Raw genomic sequence first — 25071 nt, forward strand, 5'->3', positions numbered from 1 at the left:
TTGCACCCGAGCCTCCCGCCGGTCCCGGGGACCCAGGCTGGGAGCGGAGCTCTGCAGCCCGTTAGTCCGAGTAGGGTTAAGGAAGGGGCGCCTGAGCTGCGTGTGTGGCGGGGAGCCTAAAAGGCGCACAGAACCGCGGTGGTGCACGAGGAGGCTGGGCGCCTAGATTGCCTGGGTCCTCGCCGGGGTCCTGATAACCCCTAGGTTCCTAGCGATCCTCGAGTAGCAGGGCACTGGGGATGTGAATTTTGCTGATGGTCCTCGGCAGGCAGCTCTCCCCTAGAGGAATCAGGTCGGCTGCACGGAAGGAAGAGGGGGAAGGAAGAGGGGTTTGTGCCCAAGAGGGGTTTGTGCCAGTGCCCAGGGTCCGAAACCTGGGGAAAATGGTCTTTTTTGATGGGGCCAAATCGGACTGGGAGAAACTGCGTGTCTGGAAGAAGGAAGTCCTCACTCCATCCTCATTTCCCCGGCATTGCATCTGCCGCCCTGTGGCCGCCTCTCTGCGTGCTCAGCGGCCTGGCCGGGAGGGCAGCGAGCACAGCTCCGGGCCTGAGATTTTCGAGCTGGCGAGGGATGCGAAGAGGCTAAGACCTTCCTCCTGGCGTCTCCCTTCTAAGAGATTGGAGTCATCTGGGAAGGAAAAAGAGAATGGGGAGAAACCTCCACCGCACAAGGACTAGTGATTATCTCGCAGAGCTCAACTCGGCCTCCCCCACACCAACAATAGCGGCTGAGCGCGAGGCCTGGAGGCCTGGAGACCTCGCTGCCGGCGCAACGTTCTGATTGAAAACAGCAACGATATTAAAGTCACACCCTGTTTATCTTTATGACCAAAAATAACCCCCAAATAAATTTTTTAAATTAAATATTCAGTAACGCTCATTAATGCATCTTGAAAAGAGGGCATAAATAAGATGTTGGAGATGCTGTGACGTGGATTTTGCAGCCGAGGGATGCTCCTCTGTGCAGCCGCGCAGCCCCTTAATCAATTAGGCACAAAAAGGCCACTCCAGGCTGTCTCCTGCCCTCTCCTCGGCGCCCCGGCTCTCGTGGTTCTGACTGAAGGTGACTGCGCGGGGCTGGCATCCCACCGCTTGGCTTCGGTTCTGGCAAGTGGGCCCGGCGCGGGGCGGGCTCCTGGGGGGGCGGGAGGGACCTTGGCCGGCCAGGGCAGGGAAGGGGAAGAGGGGAGAGGGGCGGGTGCCGAGCTGCGAGCTGTGCCGGGCAGGGCGACGCCCGCGCGGACACATTTCTGTCCCAGCTATGGTTTGGGATATGAAATCGCCCGGGGAGCTGTGGAATTCGAAGAATCTGTGTTTCTCTCTGCCATGTCCTGCAGAAGAGAGAAAAAGAGGGAGATGAGAATCTTCTGCTTCGGTCTGCTTTTGTAGCTTCCGCTCATTCTCAGATATTTAACTTTCACCCACATGGATTTCTTTCTCCCAGATTCTCTCAGACTCACGTCTCTCTAATTTTCTCCAAATCTTCTGGTGTTCTCTCATATTTAGACTTTTGCTGAACTACTGATCTCACCTGGTATTACTTAAAGCCACGCTTTTGCTAGGAGCCCGAAGAAGTAATCACATAGAAATCTGAGTATTTTGTCTACTGGACCCCAATAGAATACACCTAGTTTTGAGGGTTTTGTTTCCTTTTTCATTTTAATCTGTTTGGCTGTGTCTGTGGACTTGGTTGAGACCAGATTGTGGTTTCCAGATGTCGATTAATTTTGCTTATGGCCAGCGTTGGGTTCTCAGCCTTCTGCAGAAGGAGCTGCTGAGGTTAGCACCATAAAAATAATTTTAAACCCCTAACAAGATAATTCTCTGGCATTCTTTCCCTTACTCCCAGCACACCTATTGGGCTGGGCACTGTTATCTGATGGTCCCAGTGGTATGCTAGGCTGGTTCTGGGGTGTGCGTGTCTCCTCCACAGTGGGAATCAGGAGCCTCTTGGGCCAGCCAAGCCCTGCTGGGAGCCCAGAGCCTCTTGCTGCAAAGTCTCCAAGAGACCCCCCCAGAAGCCCCCCTGACCCACAGAAGTCATGGGGAAGAGTAGTTCAGCCCCCAGATTTTCAGGAGCAGGCAGGCAAGTCCTCATGGAGCTGGGTGCTTCCTTTTTCTGCTGCTTCTGCCTCTCTTCTGCATCCCTCCTCTGACGGTGAGGGAAGGTGTGTGGCTGGGTGGCTCCCAGCTGGAGAATGGGGAAGACCCAGCATTAGTAATCCTCCCTGAGCCCTTCCTGGAGGAGAGGACCCCAGGTGTCTCCCTAAATTCCTGGGGAGAAAGAGCTGAGGAAAAGGAGCGCAGCAGCGGCAGGGCTGGGAGAGACAGCGGCAGGGAAACCTGTCTTTACCCCCACTTCGCCTCTACTGTAAATAAACCCCGAGCCAAAGGGCTCATCCGTCTCCTTAAACAGCCAGTAAACTTTATATGACACAATATCTAATAGTAATTTATTGGGGAGATATTGTAAATTCCAACGGTTTTAGTTAATAAAGGAGCTAATTAAAGAGGGACGGGCTGGGCTCGGCCAGCTGTTGGTGAGAAGATAATACATCTTGGGGGGGGGGTAGTGCAGGGTGCAGAAGCGTGTATGTGAGGGTATTTTTGGTGTGGCTTTTTTCCTCTTGCCCCGTGTCGGGCGATTGCCTCGATCTCTGCGTTAGGTTTTATATGATTTTTTAAAAACCAGAAGCCAGAGAATAAATCTGCCCCCGCGGTTCGTTCCCCCCCCACCATTGGGGAAGGGGGAAGTTGGAGTTGGTGCGGGGTGGGGGGATTCTCTGTCCCCACCCATCCCCCTGGCGGCGGCGCCCACGTGAGCTGGACGGCCAATGGGTGGCGGGTGCAGGTTTAACTATGTTTAATGTCAGATAGCAATAAAGTAGAAGCTGCCGGTCGGGCCCCGCGGAAATGGGCGAGCATAATCTCCTGAATCCCGGGTTTGTGGGGCCGCTGGTGAACATCCACACGGGAGACACCTTCTACTTCCCCAACTTCCGCGCCTCCGGGGCGCAGCTTCCCGGGCTGCCTTCGCTGTCCTACCCGCGCCGCGACAACGTGTGCTCGTTGCCCTGGCCGTCGGCGGAGCCGTGCAATGGCTACCCGCAGCCCTATCTCGGCAGCCCGGTGTCGCTCAACCCGCCCTTCGGCCGCACGTGCGAGCTGGCGCGCGTGGAGGACAGCAAGGGTTATTACCGCGAGCCGTGCGCCGAGGGCGGCGGCGGGGGCCTGAAGCGTGAGGAGCGCGGGCGCGACCCCGGCCCAGGAGTCGGGCCCGGGGCAGCGCTGCTGCAGCTGGAGCCGTCGGGGCCGCCTGCGCTCGGTTTCAAGTACGACTACGCGGCGGGCGGCGACGGTGGCGCGGGACCCCCTCACGACCCGCCCTCGTGCCAGTCGCTGGAATCCGACTCCAGTTCGTCCCTGCTTAACGAGGGCAACAAGGGCGCCGGCGCGGGCGACCCCGGCAGCTTGGTATCGCCTTTAAACCCCGGCGGCGGCCTCGCGGCCAGCGGTAAGGACCCCGGCCCATTCGCGAGGCTTCTCCGGACGGGACGTCTGACCCGGGGTGGGCGGGGGGCAGTGTAGGACTGAGCTAGGGCCTCCTGGGGTGACAGACTGTGTGGTGAGGAAGCGCTTCTTTTAAAAAAGGGAGTTGGGGGGGAAAGCCCTATAAACATGTAAATATCCCCTTAAAAGAACTAGAGATTCCCTTCTTCCTCGGCCTGCAGCTGGAGGGGGCAGGGAGCTCCGGTGAAAGGGGATTCTGACAGACTTCCCCAGGCCTGGGGGCGTGGGGACCCAGAGGCTGGTCCCTGCCCTCCCAGGGCCTCTCTTTCCACCTTCCCACAGGCCCCCATTACCTTTTTTTTTTTTAAAGAAAGGCCAGTGGTTGACTCTTGTCACTCGCTCATGTCTGTTCTAACTAATCAGGACCCCATCCTGGAGGATGTGAGAGGAAGGGGCCAGGATATCCTGGAGAAGAAGAGGTTTGGGGAGAATTGAGAGGATAGGAATTTAGAAGGTTCTGGGATACTGCAGTGAGAAGTAGGGGAGGCAAGGAGAAAGAGTGAAGGGAGAAAAAGAGATTGATGAAGGCAGAGGAGCTGGTGGGGATGGGAGTCTTCCTAAGAGAGGAGAGGAAGAGCCTGGGGTCGGGTGTTAGGCCAAGGTGAAAGGGGCTGGGGAAGGACCAACTGTACTGGGCTTGTCACCTCTTGGTCTCCTGGCCAACCCTGCTGGTTCGTCTCCACCCAGGCGCGCCCTGGTACCCGATCCACAGCCGCTCACGGAAGAAGCGCAAACCCTATTCGAAGTTGCAGCTGGCGGAGCTGGAGGGCGAGTTTCTGGTGAACGAGTTCATCACAAGGCAGCGCCGGAGAGAACTCTCAGACCGCTTGAATCTTAGTGACCAGCAGGTCAAGATCTGGTTTCAGAACCGCAGAATGAAAAAGAAAAGACTTCTGTTGAGGGAGCAAGCTCTCTCCTTCTTTTAGGGGGCAAGACACGGGCACCAGCCCCAGACTGAGCCTGTCTCTGGCAGAGAGCAAGAGGGGGCACTACCTGGGACACAGTCCCCGCTTAGAACGCCAGGCGTCTCTGGCAGGTCCTCCTGGGACGTCCTCTTGTCTGTTTTGTTCGTGGTTCCCTCCCACACACCCCCAGCAGACCCTGCCAGGTCCCAGAGAGAAGGGAAGAACCCAGCCAGGGAGAGAGGAAGCCCACAGCTGCAGGCAGGGGGTAGGGGCAGGGAAGGCTGAGGCGCTGGGGAGGGGCTAGTTTGACGTGGGACTGGGGCGTTGGGCCTCCTTCTGAAGATCTGGAGGAAAGGTGACTCAGGCGTCCCCTCCCACCACTTTCCTTCCGTGGTCTTAGGTCTGTCTGCCTGCAGGAGTAGGCGAGGGTGGGGACAGTGGGACCAAGGCTCTCAGAACTTGCAGTTATTGGGGTTAGGAGAGGCTGAGAGGAGGGAGCAAGAGTGGAGGATGGGCAGAGAGCAGGGAAGGGGTCAGGGTAGCTCTGGGAGGGCAGAAGAAAGTGGGGGAAACTAGGAGGAAGTGTGGTTTGGGAGAACAGAATGATCAGCAATGTCCAAGTCCGCTGGGGTCTGGGTCCTCCAGGCCTGGACGCAGAGCAGGCCGAGGCATAAGCATTTGGCAGACTCGGCTGTGGACAAGGTGATCAGGCTTTTGTCCCCTCTAGGGCAGGCCACCCGAACCGTCTCCTGGTCCCCAGCCCTCCCCCGAGCCCCCTGCGCCCATTCGCTCACAGGTGTGCTGTCATCCACTCTTCTTCCTGCCGCTGAGGCGGCTGCGGACCGGAAGCCGCAAGCGGGGAATTGAGAGCTGAGCGGACGCAGCCTCAGGTTCAGTAGCCACCCCAGGGACCCCCACCTGGCCCTCCGGGAAGCCCAGGAAGCTGTAAAAGGAGCTGCGAAGCGCGGCATTGATTGGCCGAGAGAGTTTCTGGCAGCCGCTGCAGATTCTCCCTTCGCCGCTGGCGTTCACGGTCACGGCCGGCCGGAGGCTGGACCGGCGTAATTTACGAGGCGGGAGGAGAATCCGCCCCTAAAAGGGGCTACCGGCCGCGGAGGCCCCCGCTCAGCCCGGGTTTCCCAGGCTGGTGACAATGAAGGAGGGGGCGCTGCAGCCCCCCACCCAACTCCTTTCTCTCTTTTACCCACCCCTACTCCACCTGCTACCCAACGGCGCCCTTTGTCTCAGGATCCGCTGTCTCCGCCCCCAGGCCAGGGAGCCGAAGATTAGGAGGACCAGAGAAGAGGGAAGGGCACATCCCCCAAACCCACTGGAGGCCAGAAAGTGGCTTCTTCAGCCGAGGGCCTTTTATTCATAGCCCCCTTCAGGCCCCAGCCCCAGCCCAGTAGATCCCAGGCTGGCTTCCGAAAGAGAAGCTGTGAAGGAGCCCCCCTGCCTTCTTGCACTCTGTTTTGATTCCCCTTGGTGAGAGTCCCCCAAGCTCCCACCTGCTGACCCACCCTTGCCAGGATCAAGAGGGCGAGAAGCAGGGGAATGATGGGAGTTAAGCCCAGCCTGGACAGTGTGAAACTCGCCTGCCAGCTTGGAGTTCTTCCCACCTGTGGAGAGTCTCTCCTTCCACACCCTGGAAAGGCAATCCACTCTCCCACCAGATTCAAGTCCCTGTGAAAGATTGTGCAGAGGCATGGGCAAACATACAGGCACAGCTGCCCAGTACAGCACTCAGCCCACACCACTCTCCTGACTGTACTTGCAAACAGGCAGCCTCATATCCCCAAATACAGCCCTGCAGAGTAGCCGTACAATCACATACCCTCATCCCCCACTGGGCACCTGACACACTTCCCCACCCACATTAACGTATGTACAAGTTTGCAGAAATCACCACCGTTCCAGCTGTCTGCACACTCACTCCCCTGTGGGCTGGCGCTGGGTATGAGGCACTCCCCTCTTTGCCTGGTCACCCATGTACCCCTTCATACAGCCCCTCCTGTGACCTCTTGGTCTCTGGGGTGCTGGATTTGAGTTTCACCACTCCAGCCTGACTCTCCCAGCTTAATAAAGGAGACCAAAACACTTCAAAAGGGGTGGGGGGACAAAGATATGCAATATTCTCTTCCTGTTGCTTTAAACTTGATTTCCATGAGCTTCTCTGGCAATCTGTGTCTTGTTCTCTGTGTCTGTTGCTAGTACCTAGTGTGATCCCTGTGGGTAGATACCCTCCTTTTCTCCCACCCCGGCTCTCTGTAGTGTGCCCTCCTATGCAAACGTTTGTCTCTAGCACGTTTTCCCTTTATATAGTCCTTGTACAGAGTTGCTTCATCATATTAATATTAATAATAATAATTAAAACATGATGGTATGATGATGTGATTTTTTGAGAGAAAAATTTTAAACTGGCTCCATACACATGGTCTCCTATGCCCAGAAAGAATGGGATCCCCAACCTCCTAGCTGTTCCCCCACTTTATTTTTTTCCAGCCCAGGTGAATAATAAAAATAATAAACATATAATAATAATGGAAGAGCAGTTGCAGGGGCAACAAAAATATACAAGCAACCAAGATCTGTTGCTGAGCTGCCATCTCCAGTCCCGAGCAATTACTAGCAGAGAGAAAATTGGGGGATGGTAGATTGGGGGGAGTAGAGGGATATCTTAGGAGTCGTGGGGTTGTAAAAATAATGTGGACAGCCCGGAGGAGGCTGAAACTACCTTCAGGACCACAAAAAGGAAGTCTGAGCTGCAAGATCTCCAAGAAGTGAAGCCAGGGTAGGGGCAAGAGCTGGTTGGTGCTGGGATGGTGAGAGTGTCATGGGGTAGGGGCAGGGGTTGTTGGGTCCACACTTCACCCTGATGGTTCTAACCCTGTGGCTTCACTCTGAGAGCACACTGTGTGCACTGCAAGATGACTGGAGAGGGTACTAAAGACCCCTTGAAGCTGGTGAAATAGGCTCCGCCTCTGTCAGCTGCGGCCTCTCCAGGCCATGACAGAGAGAGGCCCAGGTCCAGGCCAGAGTCTAGTCTCAGCTGAGCCCATGAGTCCTCTGCACCTCCACCTCACTCCTTCCTTATGGATGGGATGCCCTCCCTCTGCCTCCACCCGTGAGCCTCTGATCCCCAAGTTTCCCTTTCTCACAGCCAGGCTCCAATCACGGAGTCTCCTCCAAATTCCCCCTCCACCCTCCCGGGCCTGCTCCAGAATAACAAGAGCCCCCCTCTGAGCCCAGCCTCCCCGAGCCACGCCTCCTGCCCTGAAATCTTTCTTTCTCTTTCACCGCTCCTTTCTTTACTTCTGCAACTAGGAAAAGTAGCAGATTTAGACCAAATCCCATCCTCCCTTTGCCCCAATCCCCTGCTGAGTGTGCATCTGAAGGATTCTGGCCGGAAGGAGATCCCAAGTTTTGAGAGTACTCCTATAAAGGGCCCACAGAGTTCAGGGGAGGCTGGGGACTGGATAGCTTCTGGCAGCCTTGAGCTGGTGGTGTAGGGGAGGGACTGAGTGGTTGCCCTTGAGTATGAATAAAGATGGGGGGAGGTCTGAATCCCAGTGAATCCAGGCAAGAGACTACCCTCTTCTTAAGCCACATCTATACAGGAAGAATTAACAGTGAAGGCATTTCTGGCTAAATAGGTAAGAGAGAATTTAGAGAGGTCAGGAATAACTGGCCTTTAATTTATTCCCTTGATTTATTCCCAGAGACACTGCAGATCTGAGAGAGAAGGTTCCTTGCTGGGTTTTTGTCTATGCAGGCCCTGAGACTCAATAACTGGGGAAGCTGTCAGAGAAGGAAAAACACTATAACCTCCTCCCAATGGCTGAATAACAAGTCCTTGGGTCTCGTGGCCAAAGAGAAGGTCATGGCTGGAGCCGCAACCCAAATACCCAGGACTTGGCTGAGCTCTGGATCTGGGCAAAGATTGCATCTATTTTGCAAGTATTTGTCTGGCTTAAGCCCTCAAACTACAATTTACTCCACTGATTTAAGACAAAGCACCCTGTGTCTCTAACTGGGTCTTGAGGAACAAGAAAAGGAGAGAGTTATCTGGATAATCCAGGTAGAAAAATAATTTCACTGTTGTGTATGTGTAAGCTTATGCCATTCAAATGAGTTGTGTATTTGGCCCTGATTATCACCCAGTTCTACTCCACTCTGAGCTGCGTAGTAGACGCAGCTAGGGTATTTAAAGCCACTATCGAGCGGGTGGGAGATGGGCCCGGCAGCCCGAGTTCTGTGGATGCTAATGCAGCCGGAAACCCGGCGCGATCGATGGCTCAGACCCAGAGCGGAGCAGGACCGCCGGCCCCGATCTTCGAAAAATCAAACCCCCGGGACCTTGGGTTCCAGACCGGCCGGAGCTCCCGCCCATCCTCCCCGCCAACACCAGGAAAGTAGGAGCGGTTTTTAGGCCCCCGACCCGTGCGGGAAACGCACCCCGGAGCCCCCAACCCTCTCTGCGCGGCGGGCACAGGGAGGCGCCGAAGGTCCCGGTATAATTTTAGCGCGAGGTGGGCTGCTAGGCCTGGGATCCCGCAGCCGCGTATAAGCCGAGCGTTAGGCTCGAGCGGCCGCCCTTCGGTATATGCCTCCGGACGGAGCTGCCGGTTTTCCGCGGAGAAGCGTGCGTCCCGGGCCCTCCGCCACCGGACGCCCAGCACCGCGGCAGCCGGGGGCCGAGCTCGCGATCGCCGCTCAGGGGAGGCCCCGAGACAAAGGCCCGCCGGCCGCTGGTGGCCGACGCGGGCGCCTGGCCGCTCGCTCCCCTCCCCGCCCCGCGCCCGGAGCGCTCCGTGACCCGGCCCGGCGGACAGGGTTCCGGGGCCTCAGTCCAGTTCCCCGCCCGCCTGGCCCGGCCTCGGCTCCGGTGTGCCCGGGGTCCCGGGGAGAGGAAACCCGGCGCGCCTCCCAGCCCCGGCCCCGCCGCCCGAACAGAGCCGGCAGCTCCGGTCGCCGCGCGAGGGCCGCCGGCTCCCGCGAAGGACCGGATGACCCCTGCTGGCCAGATCCGCGGAGGCCGCGAAGACCCGGACCCGCCCAGCCGCTCGGCCCTGAGCCACAGCCCGGGGGCGGGGGGACGCTCCGTGGGTTTGTGGGTGACCTCGAAGAACAGCCCGAGTCCGAGGCGCTGCCGGGCTGTGGGAACCAGGCCTTTCTCCCAAGTGCCCTCCCTCTGCTGGGCACGCGGCGTCCCCACAGCGGCGGCCCGCCCTCCCGCCGGGTTCGTCACCGCCGGCGGCTCTGCCCCAGGCTCCGAAAGCCTGTGCCGCCCGAGGGAGCCTGGCACCAGAGCCGAGGAACTGGGCTTGGATGAGACCAAACGCAGCGGACCTTTAGCCAGTGTGACCCAGCCGGTTGCCTGGGGGTGATTTCTCCTCTCTGAGCCGGAGCCGCTTCCTGGGGACTCCGAGATAAGCCTTCCGTTTGTCAGTTTCCCTGACCCGGAGTGGAGAACTTCCTTCAAGGACCGGTCTGTGCGGAACTCACCGGCAGTTGTTGCTAGAAAAGCTCCCTGTGAAAGACGCATAGTCCACATTCGGAGCATGGAAAAGATGTTCCACAAAATGCACGCTTGACCATATTGCCGACATAACCGATATACTGAAACAGTCTAAAATGCACAGAGATCTATATTACATGTACATTCTGGGCATGGAAAATATATTTCTCTAGAAAATATACATATGGAGGCACTCTTATCTATTGTATGAGAAAACGACCTCCTGGGAAAAGATTACATATAGCATGTATACCCATCACATGTAAAAATTCATTTACATAGATTAAACAGTACACTTGCACACATCCTGCACAGGGGAGGTACAGTCCTACATCAATTTAGCTACATGGATGTATACACTCCAAAGGGCATATAAAATCAGTACATGAACAATGCATCCAGATATTAATATATCCACATTAAAAAACTGCATGGAAAATATACATCATGTTATTATATATACACAAAGTGCCTATCAACCCAGTGTATGAAAAATATATTCTGTGAATTATGTTTGTATACATGGTGTATGTGTACCAAATACATTGAAGTACATACTTTGATTTCACATATTACTGTATCTATAATACACATTTCTCTGGCAATCTTAAAAACAGGCATTGGCAATGACATTCTCTATCAGCTGAACCTCTTTTCTGTCCTGTATTTCTATTATTTCTGTCTTTTACAAACTCCCTTCTGTGTCTACGTGGATTATTTATATGAGTGGTCTTCTATCTCTATTTAACTGTTGCTTCTCTTGTCTGAGGTCAGGGTCTATATTTAGAGCCCCAGGTCCTGTTTGCGGCAGGCTCTGACTGCATAATCACTCCTGTATGGAATTAGCATTGTAGAATTACGTTACCCCTTCTGTCTCAGGATGTGTTCTTCTAGATACAAATACAGTCACTCTGAGCTGCCAGTTAGGAAAGGGGGAAAGAAGGAAGCGCAGCAACCAGGTGAGGTGTTTTAACAGGCAGGTTCCGGCTGTGTGCTGGGCATGCAAGGGCTTCTTGAAAGCTAAGGTTTGTTTAGCTTTTTAAAAATTTACTTTAAAAACTCAAGTCCAGGGAGCAGTATGAAGTAAAGGCTGGATCTTGTGTTCTATGCTCCTCTCAAATCCGAGAGCAGCCCCACTCCATCCCAGATGACCAGGAAGAGGACTCCGGCCTGCCCAGCTCCTCGACTCCGGTTCCCATCCTTAACCTTGGCCAGGTCTACACAAGCAACTGGGAAAGGTTATCCAATAACCCAAGTTTTTCTCAACAAAACCCACTCCCAACGCTTTTTCAGAGGCAGTCATAACTTAAAGTATTTTCTGCAGCTGAGCTAACTCCGATCTGGCCCCCTAAAAATGAGTCCCACTTGGGTCTTTCTTTAGCAGCTAAAAATCCTGGACTACATGACACACGCCTATGGAAAAATTCTTTGAGAGACAATACACTCACACCCAACAGAGATATTGTTTATGAGTCGATAGGTTCCATGTAGATGCGGCCATACTTTACTGTCCAAAGAAATCAATTAATTAGTGCCTCACCAGTCCCCTCCCCACCCCGCCCCCGCCGGCCGCTGCTTGGCTGAGCTCGAGCGGCAGAGATAGATGTGCGTGGCCAGCTCGCTGGTCTTGTTAACAAGCCTCGTCATAAAGATGGAATGATAAGGAAAGCGAGGAAGCCCTGGTGGCCGCGAGGGGGGGGGGCTTCGATAGCCCAGCCCGACGGGCTGTGGGACGGCGGCAAATCGGAACCAGAGCGAACCCAGTGCTGCTCCTGCTCCAGCACCAGCACCGAGGATCACCGAGGATCTGGTGTATCCAGTGTTCTCCCCTTCTGGGGTGGTCACGCTGTGACTCGAATAATTCCCTCTCCCCTCCCCTTTCCTGAGTTGTCCCTTTTCTTCACTGAGCCCCAAATTTTAAAAAAAAATTAATAAAAATACATAAACCTCTGTCCATGAGTGCCTGTCTTGCCCTCTGCCACGTTTGTTCCGGAACCTGCTGCCTCCTTCTTTCCCTGCATTTCTCCGCGTGGTTCCTTTTCATCTCCATCTGGCGCTCTCTTCCCTCCTTTGGCTCTCTCTCTGGCTTCATGGTTGCTTTTTCTACCAGGTTGGTACTGGCTCAGGCCCCAATGAGCTTGTAAAAATAATACAAATACCCCCTGGTTATCTCTCGGCAGAGTAAACACCCCCAGATAAGCCCAATGGAAAACAAAAAAACAAATAACAACAACGAAACACTCCCCCCAAAAAAACCCTTGGATATAATTGCTGGTTTGGGTTGCAGCACTTAATACTGTTTATTCTCACCAATGTGCATACTTAACAGAGAGATATTGATATTAAAAGGCAGGGGGGAATTAATTTTACTTTTATAGTCATCTATTAAGAGCAGAGGATGATCTGGGTCTCCTTTAAAGGGACCGGAAAAAGGGAGGAGGGAGAGAGAGAGAAAGGGAGGGGGAAGGGAGAAATATGACTGAAAGCGAACAAAGATCTTTGCCTGAAGAAACAATGTAACACTAGACAGAACTATAAAGTATGGGAATGTAAGAACACAGGACTCTCTCAGCTTCTCCCATTTGGAATCCTGTCCCTTGCACTTCCTGCTGAAATCTCAACCCTGACTACACAGCAATATTCAAGGAAGAATTCATGCAATTATCTGGATAATTGTAGGGGGAGAGAGAAAGAATTTCCCTTTGATTGTCTGATCCTCTCTGGTGTCTGTGCAAAGGAGGAGGAGAAGTGGGATGTAGGAGGGGAAAGGAAGTGGTAGGGTCTCCCAATATGACCCTATCCCCTACAAGATGGCTACTCCTAAATCAAGGAGGTCCTAGGCAGGCTTACAGATTCTGGAACATACTCAAGAATGGACACAGATTCACTTTCATTTTCCAGGATATTTGCTTGGCTTTACGTTGTCTGCATAGATCTGCCTCATCCAGTATTGCAGTTATCACAAGTAAGTAAATAATAGATAATTATAGGGGTGTCCATAATATCATTTATTTTATAGCCATACAAGATATGATTAGAGTTAATGTCGGAGGCTTTGTTGGAGCCTGGGAGGCAACAAGAGGCAAAGCAGAGAGGCCTGGATAATCTGTCTCTTTCCTATTTTCATGTTTGTGGGAATCTCCAGAAATCCCTAATTCTCTAAATTCCCTCCCCAAAGGTCTTAAGTGAAACCTCTAGGATTTTAGGGGCTGGAAGCTGAGAGAAGGGCAAACAACTATTTGGTCCTTAAGTCTCCCCCTTAGTCTCAAGAGCAGTGGTCTCTGCTCTCCCCATACCGCCACAAACAAGGGCTTCGTCCTCCATTCAAGACCACTAGGGTCACAGAGACTTGGCGGGTGAGGCCAGTGAGAGGAAGACAGAGTCTTACCAAAACCAAATTCACTGCCATCCTCAAGTAGGCACTGGGCCCAGAGTGAAGCCCCTATAATCCCAAATTGGCCTTCTTTCCTGGACCCTCTTCCCCAGGGATACCTGGATGGGGGCAGAGGCCAAGCTAGGGCTGTGGAGGTCAGCTGGGGTGGGGATGGGAGAGTACTGAAAATATTTATGCTTGTTTCCAGGATTCAAAAGATCAGGAGAGAGAGAGAGAGAGAGAGAGAGAGAGAGATTGCAGTAGAGAGCTGGGCAAGAGAGAATCAAGGGAAACCATGAAACCAGCAGGCAAGAATAAAAGGAATGAGTGAAAGGAAAGGGGCAGGAAGAAGAAAAGCAGGGGAAAAAGAGAAGGAAGGGAATAAAAAAGAAAAGGTAGGAAAAAGTGAAGAAAAGGACAAAAGAGAAAAAGAGGAAGTGAAAAAAAAGGAAAGGAGAGATTTGATAGAGAAAAAGAAGCAGGGAGGCAGAGGCCAGGGTCGCCTGGGCTCTGCCTGGCTGCCTGCAGTGGTCTGGGTGGGCGGGGGGCGCCCTGACAAAGTGAAGGTCAAGTTAGCATCGTACCTTATAAGGAAGGCCGTCAGTCCTCCATTTCAGCCTTTCTTTCTGCCAGGACATGGACGTGGCATTTCTGGTCTTGTAAACACTGGACTCTTTGGGGCCTTAAAAAAAAATAAATAAAGACCCCCCCTCCTTCCTTTATTGGGGGTGAGCTTGGCCGGCTGGGGGAAGCAGTGGACAGAGAAGTCAACTAATGAAGACTCCGGGAAACTTTTCTCTCCTTTTCTCTCTCTCTGGCTCCGCTCCCGCCAGCTGGGGCCCCCTCCCTCCCTCCCTCCTCCCTCTCCCTCCCTCCCTCCCCCTCCCTCCCTTCTCTCCCCACCCCAATGCCTCTTTTTCTCTCCGTATCTCTCCGTCTTCCGTATCTCTTGCCACCGTCTGTAACTCTGGGCTCCATCTCTCCACTCCCCCCTCCCATACGCAGACTTCTAAATCCATTCCATTCCACCGTGAAGCGGAGCAAGACGTAAGAATTGGAGAGAAAATTAGCCGTCACAAAGAAAAAAATGTTCATTTACAGCTTAGATGTCTGACTATTAAGATTTTCTTCGAAAACAAGGCGGTACATTCGGTAAGGAGGAGGGGAAGTGCGGCAGCAGGAGTGGGGAGGGCTGATGAAGCAGGAGCCTTGTATTTATTTATTTCTCATACCCAGAGGCGGAAAGAAAGGGGGAAGAAGCGGCAAAGCGAGAGAGAAGCTGTTGAACCCGGCAACTAGCAAAGTAGGAGGCTGCAGCCGAGGGACGGGGAGCGAAGCGCGCCGCGCTAGGACCCTGTAACGCGGCTGCGATCCCTGAGCTTTGAGCCGGCTCAGCCTAGGCCTTGGGTGCGGAGAGACAAGTCTATTAGATATCTGTTGGTCTGAGACGTGGGGGAAAGGCAGGGGTGGAGGGAGGCAGGGAGAGAGGCGGAGTAAGGCGACGCCGCTGCCTGCCCGCTGGAGGGAAAGCGAGTTCCGGAGTGGAGGCGGCGGCGGGCTGGGCTGCGGGAAGCCGGCAGCGGGCAGCGGGCAGCCGGCGGGCTCAGGCGAAGGAAGGAGGCCGAAGAAAGGAGCCTGAAGTGGAATCATTGGCCCTCTCCCTCCAGGGTACCAGGGTAGCAGCACTAGGGGACAGAGAGAGAGAGAGAGAGACAGAGACAGAGAGAGAGAGAGAATGAACATGGCATGGAGGTGTCTGTGAAGGGCTCACCTCTTTCCAGGACCTCACAGCTTGTTTTCGCCTGCTCTGCGCCCACTCAGCCCTTTTTAGGCCTAATCATTGCTTTTGAAATGGGAATTCTAATGGCAAGGGAAGGGAGGGATGCACTGATGGGGGGCTTCTGGTTAAATCTAATGTCCCACAAACCCCTGCTGGTTGTCACCTACACCCTTCTCAACTGGAGTCTGGGATCAGTCCCCTCCCACTTGACCTACCTGGTTGAGGGTGCCTAAGAGCTATCTGGGACTTGAAGTGGGGTCTGGGGCCCAGGTGGGAGCTGCCAGGAGCGGTGGGGGCAGGCAGGGAACTCTCAGGCCTGTATGCCTGGAGCGCTGCCACCCTGTGTTCTGATCTAGAGAAACAAAGGGGGAGGATTTGATTATCTCTGCTGGTGTTAAAGGAGCCTGGCTTTCAAAAACAGCCTCTGACCCTGAGATCTAAGGTGATAAGTGTCTCTCCCACTGACGTTTAATCTGGGCAAACGTCCTACTGCCTGGACTCAAGGGGCTGAGGGGGTGGCCAGGGTGAGGACAGTTGCTGCCAGGAAGCCCCAGGGAGGGAGTGGCAGGCCCTCTCTGGCATTATCTGGAGTTCTCTGGAGAGTATCTTTAAAGGTCAGAGTGGACTGGGGAAGCCCTTTCTGAGGTCCCCCTCAGCCCAGAGAAGGGGAGCCCCAAGAAGGGAGGGAGTTTACTACGAGCTGGGAGATTTCCCCCTAGTGTGGGAAAGGCAAAGATAGCCAGACCTCATCCTGCAAAAATGTATTTTGTGTCTGTGACAGAAAATTGGTAGTCACTTGGGAGATGTAGGGACTTGCAGTGAGCGGAGCAAGGCAAGACGCTGTGGTGAAGGCAGAGGCTGAGGTGTGATTTAGGGTGGTGCAGGAATCTGAGGGAACGAGACTGGAAAGGTATCACCCAAACCCATTTTCTCAGAGAAGCCAAACACACACACACAATGGGCCCAATACTGAAAAACACCAGATGATCTGCTTCCAAGGGACATAACAGGCCAAGCGGATACAGGTTAATAAAACCCGCAAAAGCCCAGACAGGAACACTTAAAATGCCCGAGAAACAAAGCATACCGTGACAAATTCTCACCCAACACACAAGTACATGCACCAGAATGTTCCCAGGCACAGACAGACCTTCCCCATTTCGAGCCCTCAGCCTTGGACCCTCAGGTATACCTGCCCAGCTCCAAGAGCACACACACACTTGCGTCCCCTCCTAAACCCACCTGCAGAAACCCCTGGGGGCAAGGGGGCGAGCGCTCAGCTGCACGCACGCCCCACAGAGCCAGGCCCGTGTCTCCCGAGCTTCAATAATGCATGATCCACACCCGGAGATAAAAGTCTAGACAATAGACGGTTGTTTATGACAACGAGGCTCTCCAAGTTTGGGGCCAGGCGATAAATCTCTGGCGAATCTTCTTGTAACTCAACTTCTGACTGTAGTGACCGGAGAACCACGGAGACCGCAGAGAGGAGAGCAGCAAAATGGGAGAGACTTTTGAATCGTGAGCAGAAGGCGACTTCCCCGCTGGGGCAAGGGAGTACAGGCGGCCACATTCTGCCCCACGTGGCAGGTCCACACTGTGGAAGCTTTCAGATCAGGCTTCAGAACACAGGCGAGTCAGGTTTCCTGGCTCCCGAAACTGGGGAGAAATGGCAGGGCCTGGAGGCTGGGACTGACCCATAAACAATTCTTGCTGCAGGCAAAGAAAGGGTCTTTTTGTGGGTGACAGGAATCTTCTTGCTATGTGTCACCTGAATCTTTTCACCCCATGCCTGCGCCCTCTCTCGCTCTCTCTCTCCTTTTCCTTTTTGGGTTGATGGGCTGTTCCCTTTTGCATTTTCAACCCAGGCATCTGATCACAAGTAAAGAGCCACTGAAGTTGATCTCATAAAAATGCCGCCAGCTCACTTTGATCTGCGCGGACTGGGTCCGAGCCTAAGTAGGCGCTGAAGCTGGGGAATGGCGGCTCCGGCCAACCCGGCCTCCACTGGGCCAAGAGTTCGGAGATCTGGGTGGCTCAGCACTGCAGTTCTGCCCAGAAAAGGCATTTTGTGTGTGTGTGTGCTGTTGCAGCTGAGTTTGGAGACCAAGGTCCAATGGTAGTGGCTCCATTTCCAGACCGCTTTTAAGACATTTCCTTGATTTTAGAGCATTTGGTGAGGGGCCAGTGAAACTGGCTCGTAAAATGGGACTTTTATTGGGAGAAATGGGGTCGCGTTGCTAGCCTCCCGGGACAATCCCTCCGCTGAGGAGGAAAGGGGGTGGGGCTGTGGGGGCAGAGGGGCTGCCCTTCTCCCTCCTCCTATCCAGGGGCCGGAGGAACCTTGGAGCAGCGTCCTCTTAGGTGACCTGAATTGGGGCCTTGGGATTGGGGCAATGGCCAGGGCTGAGGAGAGATGGGAGTCTGAGAACTGGCGGTCCCTCTCCCTTCTAGTTCCCTGGCTGGGGGTGGGAGGTGTCACAGGGTGCAGGATAAACCGCTGGCCTGAAAATCCCCAAGCACATTAAAGAGATTAGTAAACTCAGTGGCATTGCAAGGGAGAGAGATTTGTGCAAAAGGATGCAATCCTCGCTGGCCCAGCCTCGGATCCACTGAAGGTGTCCATGCGCTGATTGCCTATCTCTTTATTGACCCCACAGAGACTGAACTTACAGACCAGAGAGCTCTAAGGGCCCCCTTTCTCCAAACTGGGGTTTCCTCCCAGTTCTTGATCCGTGGGGGGGACCCCTTTCCCTACCGCAGTCTGCTCTCTCCAGAGCAGCAGCAGGAGGTGGACAAGCTCTGAGGGGGCCCAGTACTGTGTGTGGGGTGCTGGGCTGGGACCTGGAGATACTGCCCCCTTCTGAAGCTACCTCTGGTGTCTGTGTGTGAAAGCGAAGAGTCTGTCGTGGCCCTGGCCAGAGTACCGAGGCGGCTGCCCAGACCGCAGCTGCCTGCTAGCCGCCAGGCAGGCAGGCGGTGCTGAATGAGGCCACCCAGAGCCAGTGGGGCGGGCAGGATGGCCCTGCTGAGGAGGATTTCAGGTGAAAGCTGGGACTCCAGTAGGTGGAGAGGCCACAGGCACCCATGAGATGAGGGGGGAAAGCCGCCTCCTCTCCGCGGCCTGGGGCTTGCCAGGGCTCCTGGGAATCAATTTGGGAACCAATTTTGGATTTTGGGTCTCACGTCGGGGGAGGCACTGATGCTCAGGGATGCCGGCTGGGGCAGGCAGCTCAGCCTATGCTTCAGGGTGGCCTGGACCTGGGACTGGGCAGGGAAGCCACTCGCCCACACAGTGGGCACTTTTGCCAATCAACGTCTCCCTGACTTCAGCGGCCAAGGCCTTCTCTCCTTGACCCCAGCAGCAACCTCCAGTTGTTGGGATTTTTTTAAAGTTGTTAAAAAATTAAAAGTCAGACCAAAACTAGAAAAACATTTTTTTGAACTTTGTGCCTTAATTTTAGGGGGAAAAATATTAATGTTCACAAGCCTCTATTGGGAGACCCTAGAATTTCCTGAACATCGACTCCTTTGACATTCTCTCTTGCCTTTCTTTTTTGTTTCAAGGAAATAGAGCCGCCAGCAGCTCCTTGTAGCAGCCTGGCTCACTTTTATGGTGGCCCTGGAATAAACTTTGGTGGTCAAATTCAAGTGCTCAGGCCCACAGCTGTCTCCTCACAGGAAGCGAACCCCCTCCCCACTGTCGGCCCTGGCGGTGCAGAATTTGCCTTGGGGGCTTGGGCCCCACAAGGCCCAGGAGGCCAGGATTGAGGGGGAACCAGGGCCCTGGGGGAAGTGGGGAAAGCCAGAGTGGAGACTCTGAACGCTCATCCACACCTCTGCAAGGGATAGGGGTACCTCTCAGCTCCCTCTTACCAGTTCCTATCACTGTTTGGGGAGCATTTTGCCTCCAATAAACTCGAGTTTAATGAGGAGAGCACAAACCCCATAAAAGCCATAGTCCATAGTTCCCCATCATTATAATTAAAAATGCCGGCCCCAGTACACCCTATAAAAAGAGGTAGGGGAAAGAGGAAAAGCAACAGATTTTTTTTTCTTGCAGCCTTTTCGTTAGCAAAGCCCTAATCTAGTTCCTTTTTGCCCTTAGTTAAGATCTGGCCCTTAGTTAAGATCCGGCCAGGACTAAATGAGGGCTTGGGAAGCCGTGCCCAGCAATGAATGGGTAGAGGGATGCTGGAGACCTGTCCCTGGGTATGCCAGAGCCTCCCCGAGAATGGGACCCATGGCCAAGGCTGTTCCAACCCAGGTGTTGCTCTAAAGTAAATTTGAGGAGACAGGAGGGTTGGGAAAGAATGATTTGGGAAGGGGTTGTATTTGGGGTCAAGGTACAATTTTTTGTGTCTTCCCTATCTACTATTGGGGCCTCAGTACCTTGTCAAGTTCAACAAGGAAAATCAAATACAAATAATATTTTTAAAGTGGAAACCAGCTTCAAACAACAGTTAGGGGTTAAAAGAGGGTTTGAGCCATTTCTGGCTTTTCCTAAGGGTGCGGTGGACTGCGTCCCCGGGGGCTTCAGTTCCTCCTGCTGATCTGAACAGAACAGATCATGCCATGGTGGCTCCTCCTTGGATGCAAGGTTGCTTTCTGCTTGTGGGCAGTTGCTCTGGCACCCAGTCTAGAACCTTTCAATAAACTGATTTTCAGCTGCCCGAATGTGTCCTGTGGGAAGAAAGGCAAGGAAGTTCAGAAGCGCTGAGTCCACCTCTGGGGTCACAGCCATCCAGGAGGTTGGCAGGGAAGGGCAGGACTGAGAAACAGGAAAGTGGCACCCACCAGGGCCTGGCTGCAGCCCCCCGGGGAGTGGGGAGCAGGGCTGGGTGTTTCCACTAGAAAGTGACCTCTGGCCCTGCCCAGCCCACCCAGGGTCCTCAGTTCCCTTCCACTGCCCTGCTGGTCTATTCCAGAGACCTGTACCTGGCCCCACCATCCACCTCACAGTCCCCAAATCATCCAAGGATAGGAGCCCCAAACCCAGTCCCTCCACCATATCCTTCCTAGAGCCGACACTGGGCTTCTTTTCAGTGAAGAAGCTGAGACCGAGCCACCAACCCAAAGGGCCCCTGACAGAGAAGACACAGGACTCTCATTCCAACCTCTTTCTTGCGGGTTTGAGACTTAAAAATCCACAGTGGATGTAGCTTTCTGTGCATTGATTGACAATAAAGTCAGGCATGAAATATTCACCCAGGGCCACTCTCTCGTACTAAATATTTAACACAACATTAGAGAAGGTTTTTCCCAGACTTCACCAGGCACCGGCTGGGCGGCTGGCTCACTGCTTACCACTGTTTATGACTAATCTGAGTCCCTAGCCGCCAGCAGCACAGCAAGCCAGACAAAGTTGGGACACTGGCTTGCTGCTGGGCCGCCTCACCTTTGGGAAACTTCAGATACACTTCCAGGGAGTCTCTCCAAAGGGGAAAGGGAGCCTTGATACCCAGCCCTGGCCAGGAAAAGAATCGACTTCTTCAAACTCCTGTAAACAGGCGCTATGACCCTCTTCAGGTTGGTGGGGTAAGAGTCCCTGAGAGTTGGGGGAAAAGATTCACATCTCTGGCAGAGTCAGGCATTGGGGAAAGAGGTCCTCATCCCTAGCCCTGTCTTGGGCTGATTACAGGGAGGAGGCAAGACCCCCCCCCATACGTGAGAACCCTCCTCCTTCTCCCAATCCTGGGGGGGATAAAAAAGAGCAGCAGCTAGAAAAAAATACAATTACCCCCTCCTAGCCCCCGCCCCCGCCCATCCCACCGCCCACCCCACCCCAACCCTCTCTCTCTCCTCCTTTGCTCGCTCTGTGGAATGGAGAGGAGGGGAGTGTCAAGAGAAAAACGAATACAAATCTGCAATTGATTTTCATAATGTTTCTGCGGTGTTTGCAAACCAATCGCCTGAACGTCCCCATCTTACCTAAGAGAGAACCCCTCCTACGACTGCGAAGTGCTCCGAACTGATATATGACAATATCTACTTTGGATCACGTGCTCGGGGAGAGAGACTAAGACGGATAACGCGTCATCTCGCCTTCCCAAAATTTCCCCCCTCGCTAGATCAGGTCCAAAACCTCCATCTGGAGCCGGCAGGAGAAGAGAACGATGTTTAACTCGGTCAACCTGGGCAACTTTTGCTCGCCGTCGCGCAAGGAGAGGGGCGCTGATTTCGGCGAGCGAGGGAGCTGCGCCTCCAACCTCTATCTGCCCAGTTGCACTTACTACGTGCCCGAGTTCTCCACGGTCTCCTCCTTCCTGCCCCAGGCCCCCTCTCGTCAGATCTCCTATCCCTACCCGGCCCAAGTGCCCCCGGTCCGGGAGGTCTCCTACGGCCTGGAGCCCTCCGGCAAGTGGCACCACCGGAACAGCTATTCCTCCTGCTATGCGGCTGCCGACGAGCTCATGCACCGGGAGTGCCTGCCTCCTTCCACCGTCACCGAGATCCTCATGAAAAACGAAGGCTCCTACGGCGGCCACCACCACCCCAGCGCCCCGCACGCCGCCCCCGCCGGCTTCTACTCCTCAGTCAACAAGAACAGCGTCCTGCCCCAAGCCTTCGACCGTTTCTTCGACAACGCCTACTGCGGTGGCGGCGACGCGCCCGCCGAGCCCCCCTGCCCGGGCAAGGGGGAGGCCAAGGGGGAGCCCGAGGCGCCCCCGGCCTCGGGACTGGCGTCCCGGGCTGAGGCGGGGCCCGAGGCGGCCGAGGCCGAGGAGGAAAACACGAATCGCAGCTCGTCCGGTTCAGCCCACTCGGCGGCCAAGGAGCCGGCCAAGGGAGCCGCCCCCAGTAGGTAGCAGCGGCCGGGAAACAGGCGGGCAGGAGGGAGGGAGCCAGAGAGGGAGGGCGAGAGTAGGGGGGAGGCGAGGAGAGCGGGGACAGCCTCGTGTTTTGGGTCAGTCCGATTTTATGTGGAGTTTTATAAGCATTCAAAGGATTTTATTATAACCTACAAAGCCCTCTCTCCCAACGACTCGACTTTTTACGATGGAGAAGGGGTGGGGAGGGAGGGAAAAGGGCTCTTTGGAAAAGCTGGGTGAACCCCCTCCCCGTTATCTCCCTCGGTCTGTGAAATTTTTAAAAGCGCCACCATCGCGGGCTATATCAACTTTGATCGTGAACTTAGAGGAGCATTTAAGGAAGGATGGGGAGCCCGGCTGCCGGGGGGCGGGAGGGAGGGGAGGGGTGGAGGGGGAGAAAGGGGAGGGCAAGGGAAAGACAGGGAGAAACTCAGAAAGGGGGAGTGGTGGGGGAGAGAGGCAATGGAGCAGAACCTGAGGCCGGGGAGGCCAGCGAGGGCCGCTCTGCTTCTTTCAAAAACTTATTTTCCAAATGTTCAAACTGTGTTCGTGTGTCCCTGAGCAGAAACCGGAGCAAGCCGGGGGTCAGCGGCGACAGGGGGTGGGGATGAGGCGGCTCAGGGCTCCACTCTGCTCCAGGCCTGGGGCTCAGCGTTTCTCTGCGGCCCGCGGCCTCTGCGCCGGCCTAGCCTGGCCGCGGGGAAGGCGCGGCCCGCCGGGCGTCCCGGGGCACCAGGGCCCCCGGAAGCACCTCTCGGGTGTCTTTGGTGCCTGCTCGCTCGCTTCCTCCCTGCCTCCCCACGACTCTCGCCCGTTCTCACTTCTTCGCGCCTGTTCTCCGCGCTTCCCCCAGATTTCGGGGGGCGGGGGGCGGGGGGTTTTCAGAGTCACTAGGAGGGCAGCGCAGGAAGGGACAGAGGAGCCCGGCTGAGCAGAAGTCGTGGGGGGGGCTGTCCGCGGGGGCGCACTTGGCCCCGGCTGGCTTCCTTCTCCCCCAGACTCCGCCAGCCCCGGCCGTCGTCCGAGGGGAGGGGGCGCGGGTCCCAAGGTGGCCCGGGATGGGGGACTGAGCTCGCCCTGCCAGGAGGTCGTGGCTCGGCCCAGCGCTGCGCCCGCGGGAGGGCTGCCCGGCGGTGGGGCTGGGGTCGCCCGGGTCTCACGTGTCTCTCTCCCCCTCTCCTCGCACTTGCCCCCTCCCCTCCCCTCCCCTCCAGACGCCCCCCGCACCCGCAAGAAGCGCTGCCCTTATTCGAAATTCCAGATCCGGGAACTGGAGCGAGAGTTTTTCTTCAACGTGTATATCAACAAAGAAAAGCGGCTGCAGCTGTCCCGGATGCTGAACCTGACGGACCGACAAGTGAAAATTTGGTTTCAGAACAGAAGGATGAAAGAAAAAAAACTAAGCAGAGACCGGCTGCAGTATTTCTCGGGAAATCCTCTTCTGTAACCGCAGACCGGGCCCTTTGGGGGGAGGGGGGAAAGGGGGAGATTATTTTATTTTATTTTTATTTTTTATTTTCTAACTCGCCTTCTTTCCGCGGGTGGAAAACTGGACTGTGGCCAGGGCTGGCCCCCACTGCCGTTGCCCGCACTTCTTTCCGGAACCTCCTTCACCTTGGTCTGACTCAGTGTGGGACAGGGACCCGGCCTGGAAAGGCGGGTAAAGGAAAGTGTCTGATCCACGGCGAGTGGACACCGTTGGCGCCGAGGCCAAGAATCTTTATTTAAAAGAAAACACACCTCGCGACAATGTCTTGCTGCTCGGACTGGGTGGGGGGAGGGCGTGAGTAGTGGGCTCCTGAGCCGAACAATCCTTGAACTGCAAGCCTTCCCTTGCCCATGTGAGAAGCTCTGCTAGCACGCCGTGTCTGCGAGAGGAGACTTCCCGGGCTCCCCGTCCCTACCCCACCACGCCCCACTGCTGGGGGGCAGCTAAATGTGATCCCGCCTTGCTGTGAAATTTCTGTTCCTTTGACCTGGTGTTAGGTGTGCAAAGTCGTGTCCTACCTCTGTCTGTGCCCAGGCCCTGCCCAAGCCTAGTTGTTCTCCCCCGTGAACGTGCAGAACCCTCCTTTGAAATTTCTTAACTGGTGCGTTGAGGTTTCCTAACCTTTTTCCAAGCTGTGCCCCAGTCCGCGAATTTATAGCTATAGTCTATGCATTTGTTACCTTCTTTAAAAAAAAAAAAAAGATGGGGGTGGAAGAGGCACTAGGGAGACGGGATTGGATGCCTCCCCCATGCTGAGGCCTGAATTTTTGTAAATAAATTTCACAAGCATTTCTTTCTACCCGGAGGGGATATGGGGAGGACTCGCCTGGAATGAGATTTGAATCACCCATCTCCTTGTGCGTGAGTGCGTGTGTATGTGTGCAATCCCCACCAGGCTCCTGTCCCAGAGGGATTGCTGTGAATTTTTTTTTTTGGTGGCAAATAAAGATATTTCATTCTGTTCAATATTATGATTTTATTTGACCCTTTTATTAGCCCCTCTCCTCTTAAAACCCTCAATGCTCCCAAGGCGGAGGAGGTGGAAGCAGGCGGGCAGAGCCCAGCAGAGGAGGACAGGCGTGTGAAGGTGAGGCGGGCCTGCACCCCTCTCTCCACGGGCAGGGGCAAGAGTGTGGCGGTAGCTTCCTCCCGCTCTCAAGTTGAGGACTTTCCACTGAGACTCTTAAAGCTCTCATTTCTCACGTGCAGCTCGAGCTGCGTCCAAACGCCCAGCAACGCTTTCCGTTTAAGCACACGTTTGTTGTGGAGTTAATTGTAACCATCATCGAATTTAAATTTATAGGAATTTTCTTGGCTCCACCGCCCTCCCACCAGATGTCTCCGTCTGTGGCAGTTAAATGTGTAGGGTTGAGGGTAGGGCTTTCGTTTTTTCTTTTCTTCTTTTTCCCTCTATGAGAAGACTGTATTGGAATTTTTATATACAGTTTTGAGGGAGGGAAGGGAGAGGGGGAGAAACCAGCCCCCTCCCTTTCCTCACCGCGCCAGCCCCTGAGGGTGGGAGGGTAGGGCTGGGCCCCTTCCCCTCAAGCACAAATGGCCAGGCTCCTCCAGACACAACAAGACCCTAGGCTGGGGCCACCCTGATGTTTATACATTGGTCT

The 25071-nt window shown here is 54.8% G+C and overlaps 2 protein-coding genes across 3 annotated transcripts; both read left to right on the forward strand.

Moving 5' to 3' along the window:
• Positions 1-2915: 2915 nt before the first annotated feature.
• On the forward strand, positions 2916-4498 carry HOXC12 (homeobox C12; the record flags this gene model as incomplete). Its single annotated transcript, XM_082634426.1, has 2 exons — positions 2916-3516; positions 4260-4498. The coding sequence occupies 2 exons, from the start codon at positions 2916-2918 to the stop codon at positions 4496-4498; spliced, it is 840 nt and encodes a 279-aa protein (XP_082490552.1).
• A 16010-nt stretch (positions 4499-20508) lies between these two features.
• On the forward strand, positions 20509-24415 carry HOXC11 (homeobox C11). Of its 2 annotated transcripts, none has more exons than XM_082636919.1 (2): positions 20509-21953; positions 23175-24415. In XM_082636919.1, exons 1-2 carry the CDS (start codon positions 21265-21267, stop codon positions 23686-23688), a joined length of 1203 nt encoding a protein of 400 aa, XP_082493045.1. In that variant the 5' UTR covers positions 20509-21264; the 3' UTR covers positions 23689-24415. The 2 variants fall into 2 exon arrangements, with proteins under 2 accessions (XP_082493045.1, XP_082493046.1); XM_082636920.1 differs by having other exon boundaries at positions 20509-21949; positions 23175-23497.
• The last annotated feature ends 656 nt before the right edge of the window (positions 24416-25071 follow it).

This window comes from Mesoplodon mirus (assembly GCF_964341445.2).
Source record: "Mesoplodon mirus genome assembly, chromosome: 11".
NCBI classification, from domain to species: domain Eukaryota; kingdom Metazoa; phylum Chordata; class Mammalia; order Artiodactyla; family Ziphiidae; genus Mesoplodon; species Mesoplodon mirus.

Bases quoted from the DNA above. Each gene is read 5' to 3' on its own strand.
- HOXC11 (XM_082636919.1), top strand. From the start codon at position 21,265: ATGTTTAACTCGGTCAACCTGGGCAACTTTTGCTCGCCGTCGCGCAAG. The intron at 21,954-23,174 runs GTAGCAGCGGCC...CCTCCCCTCCAG, and splicing joins AAGGGAGCCGCCCCCAGTAG to ACGCCCCCCGCACCCGCAAG.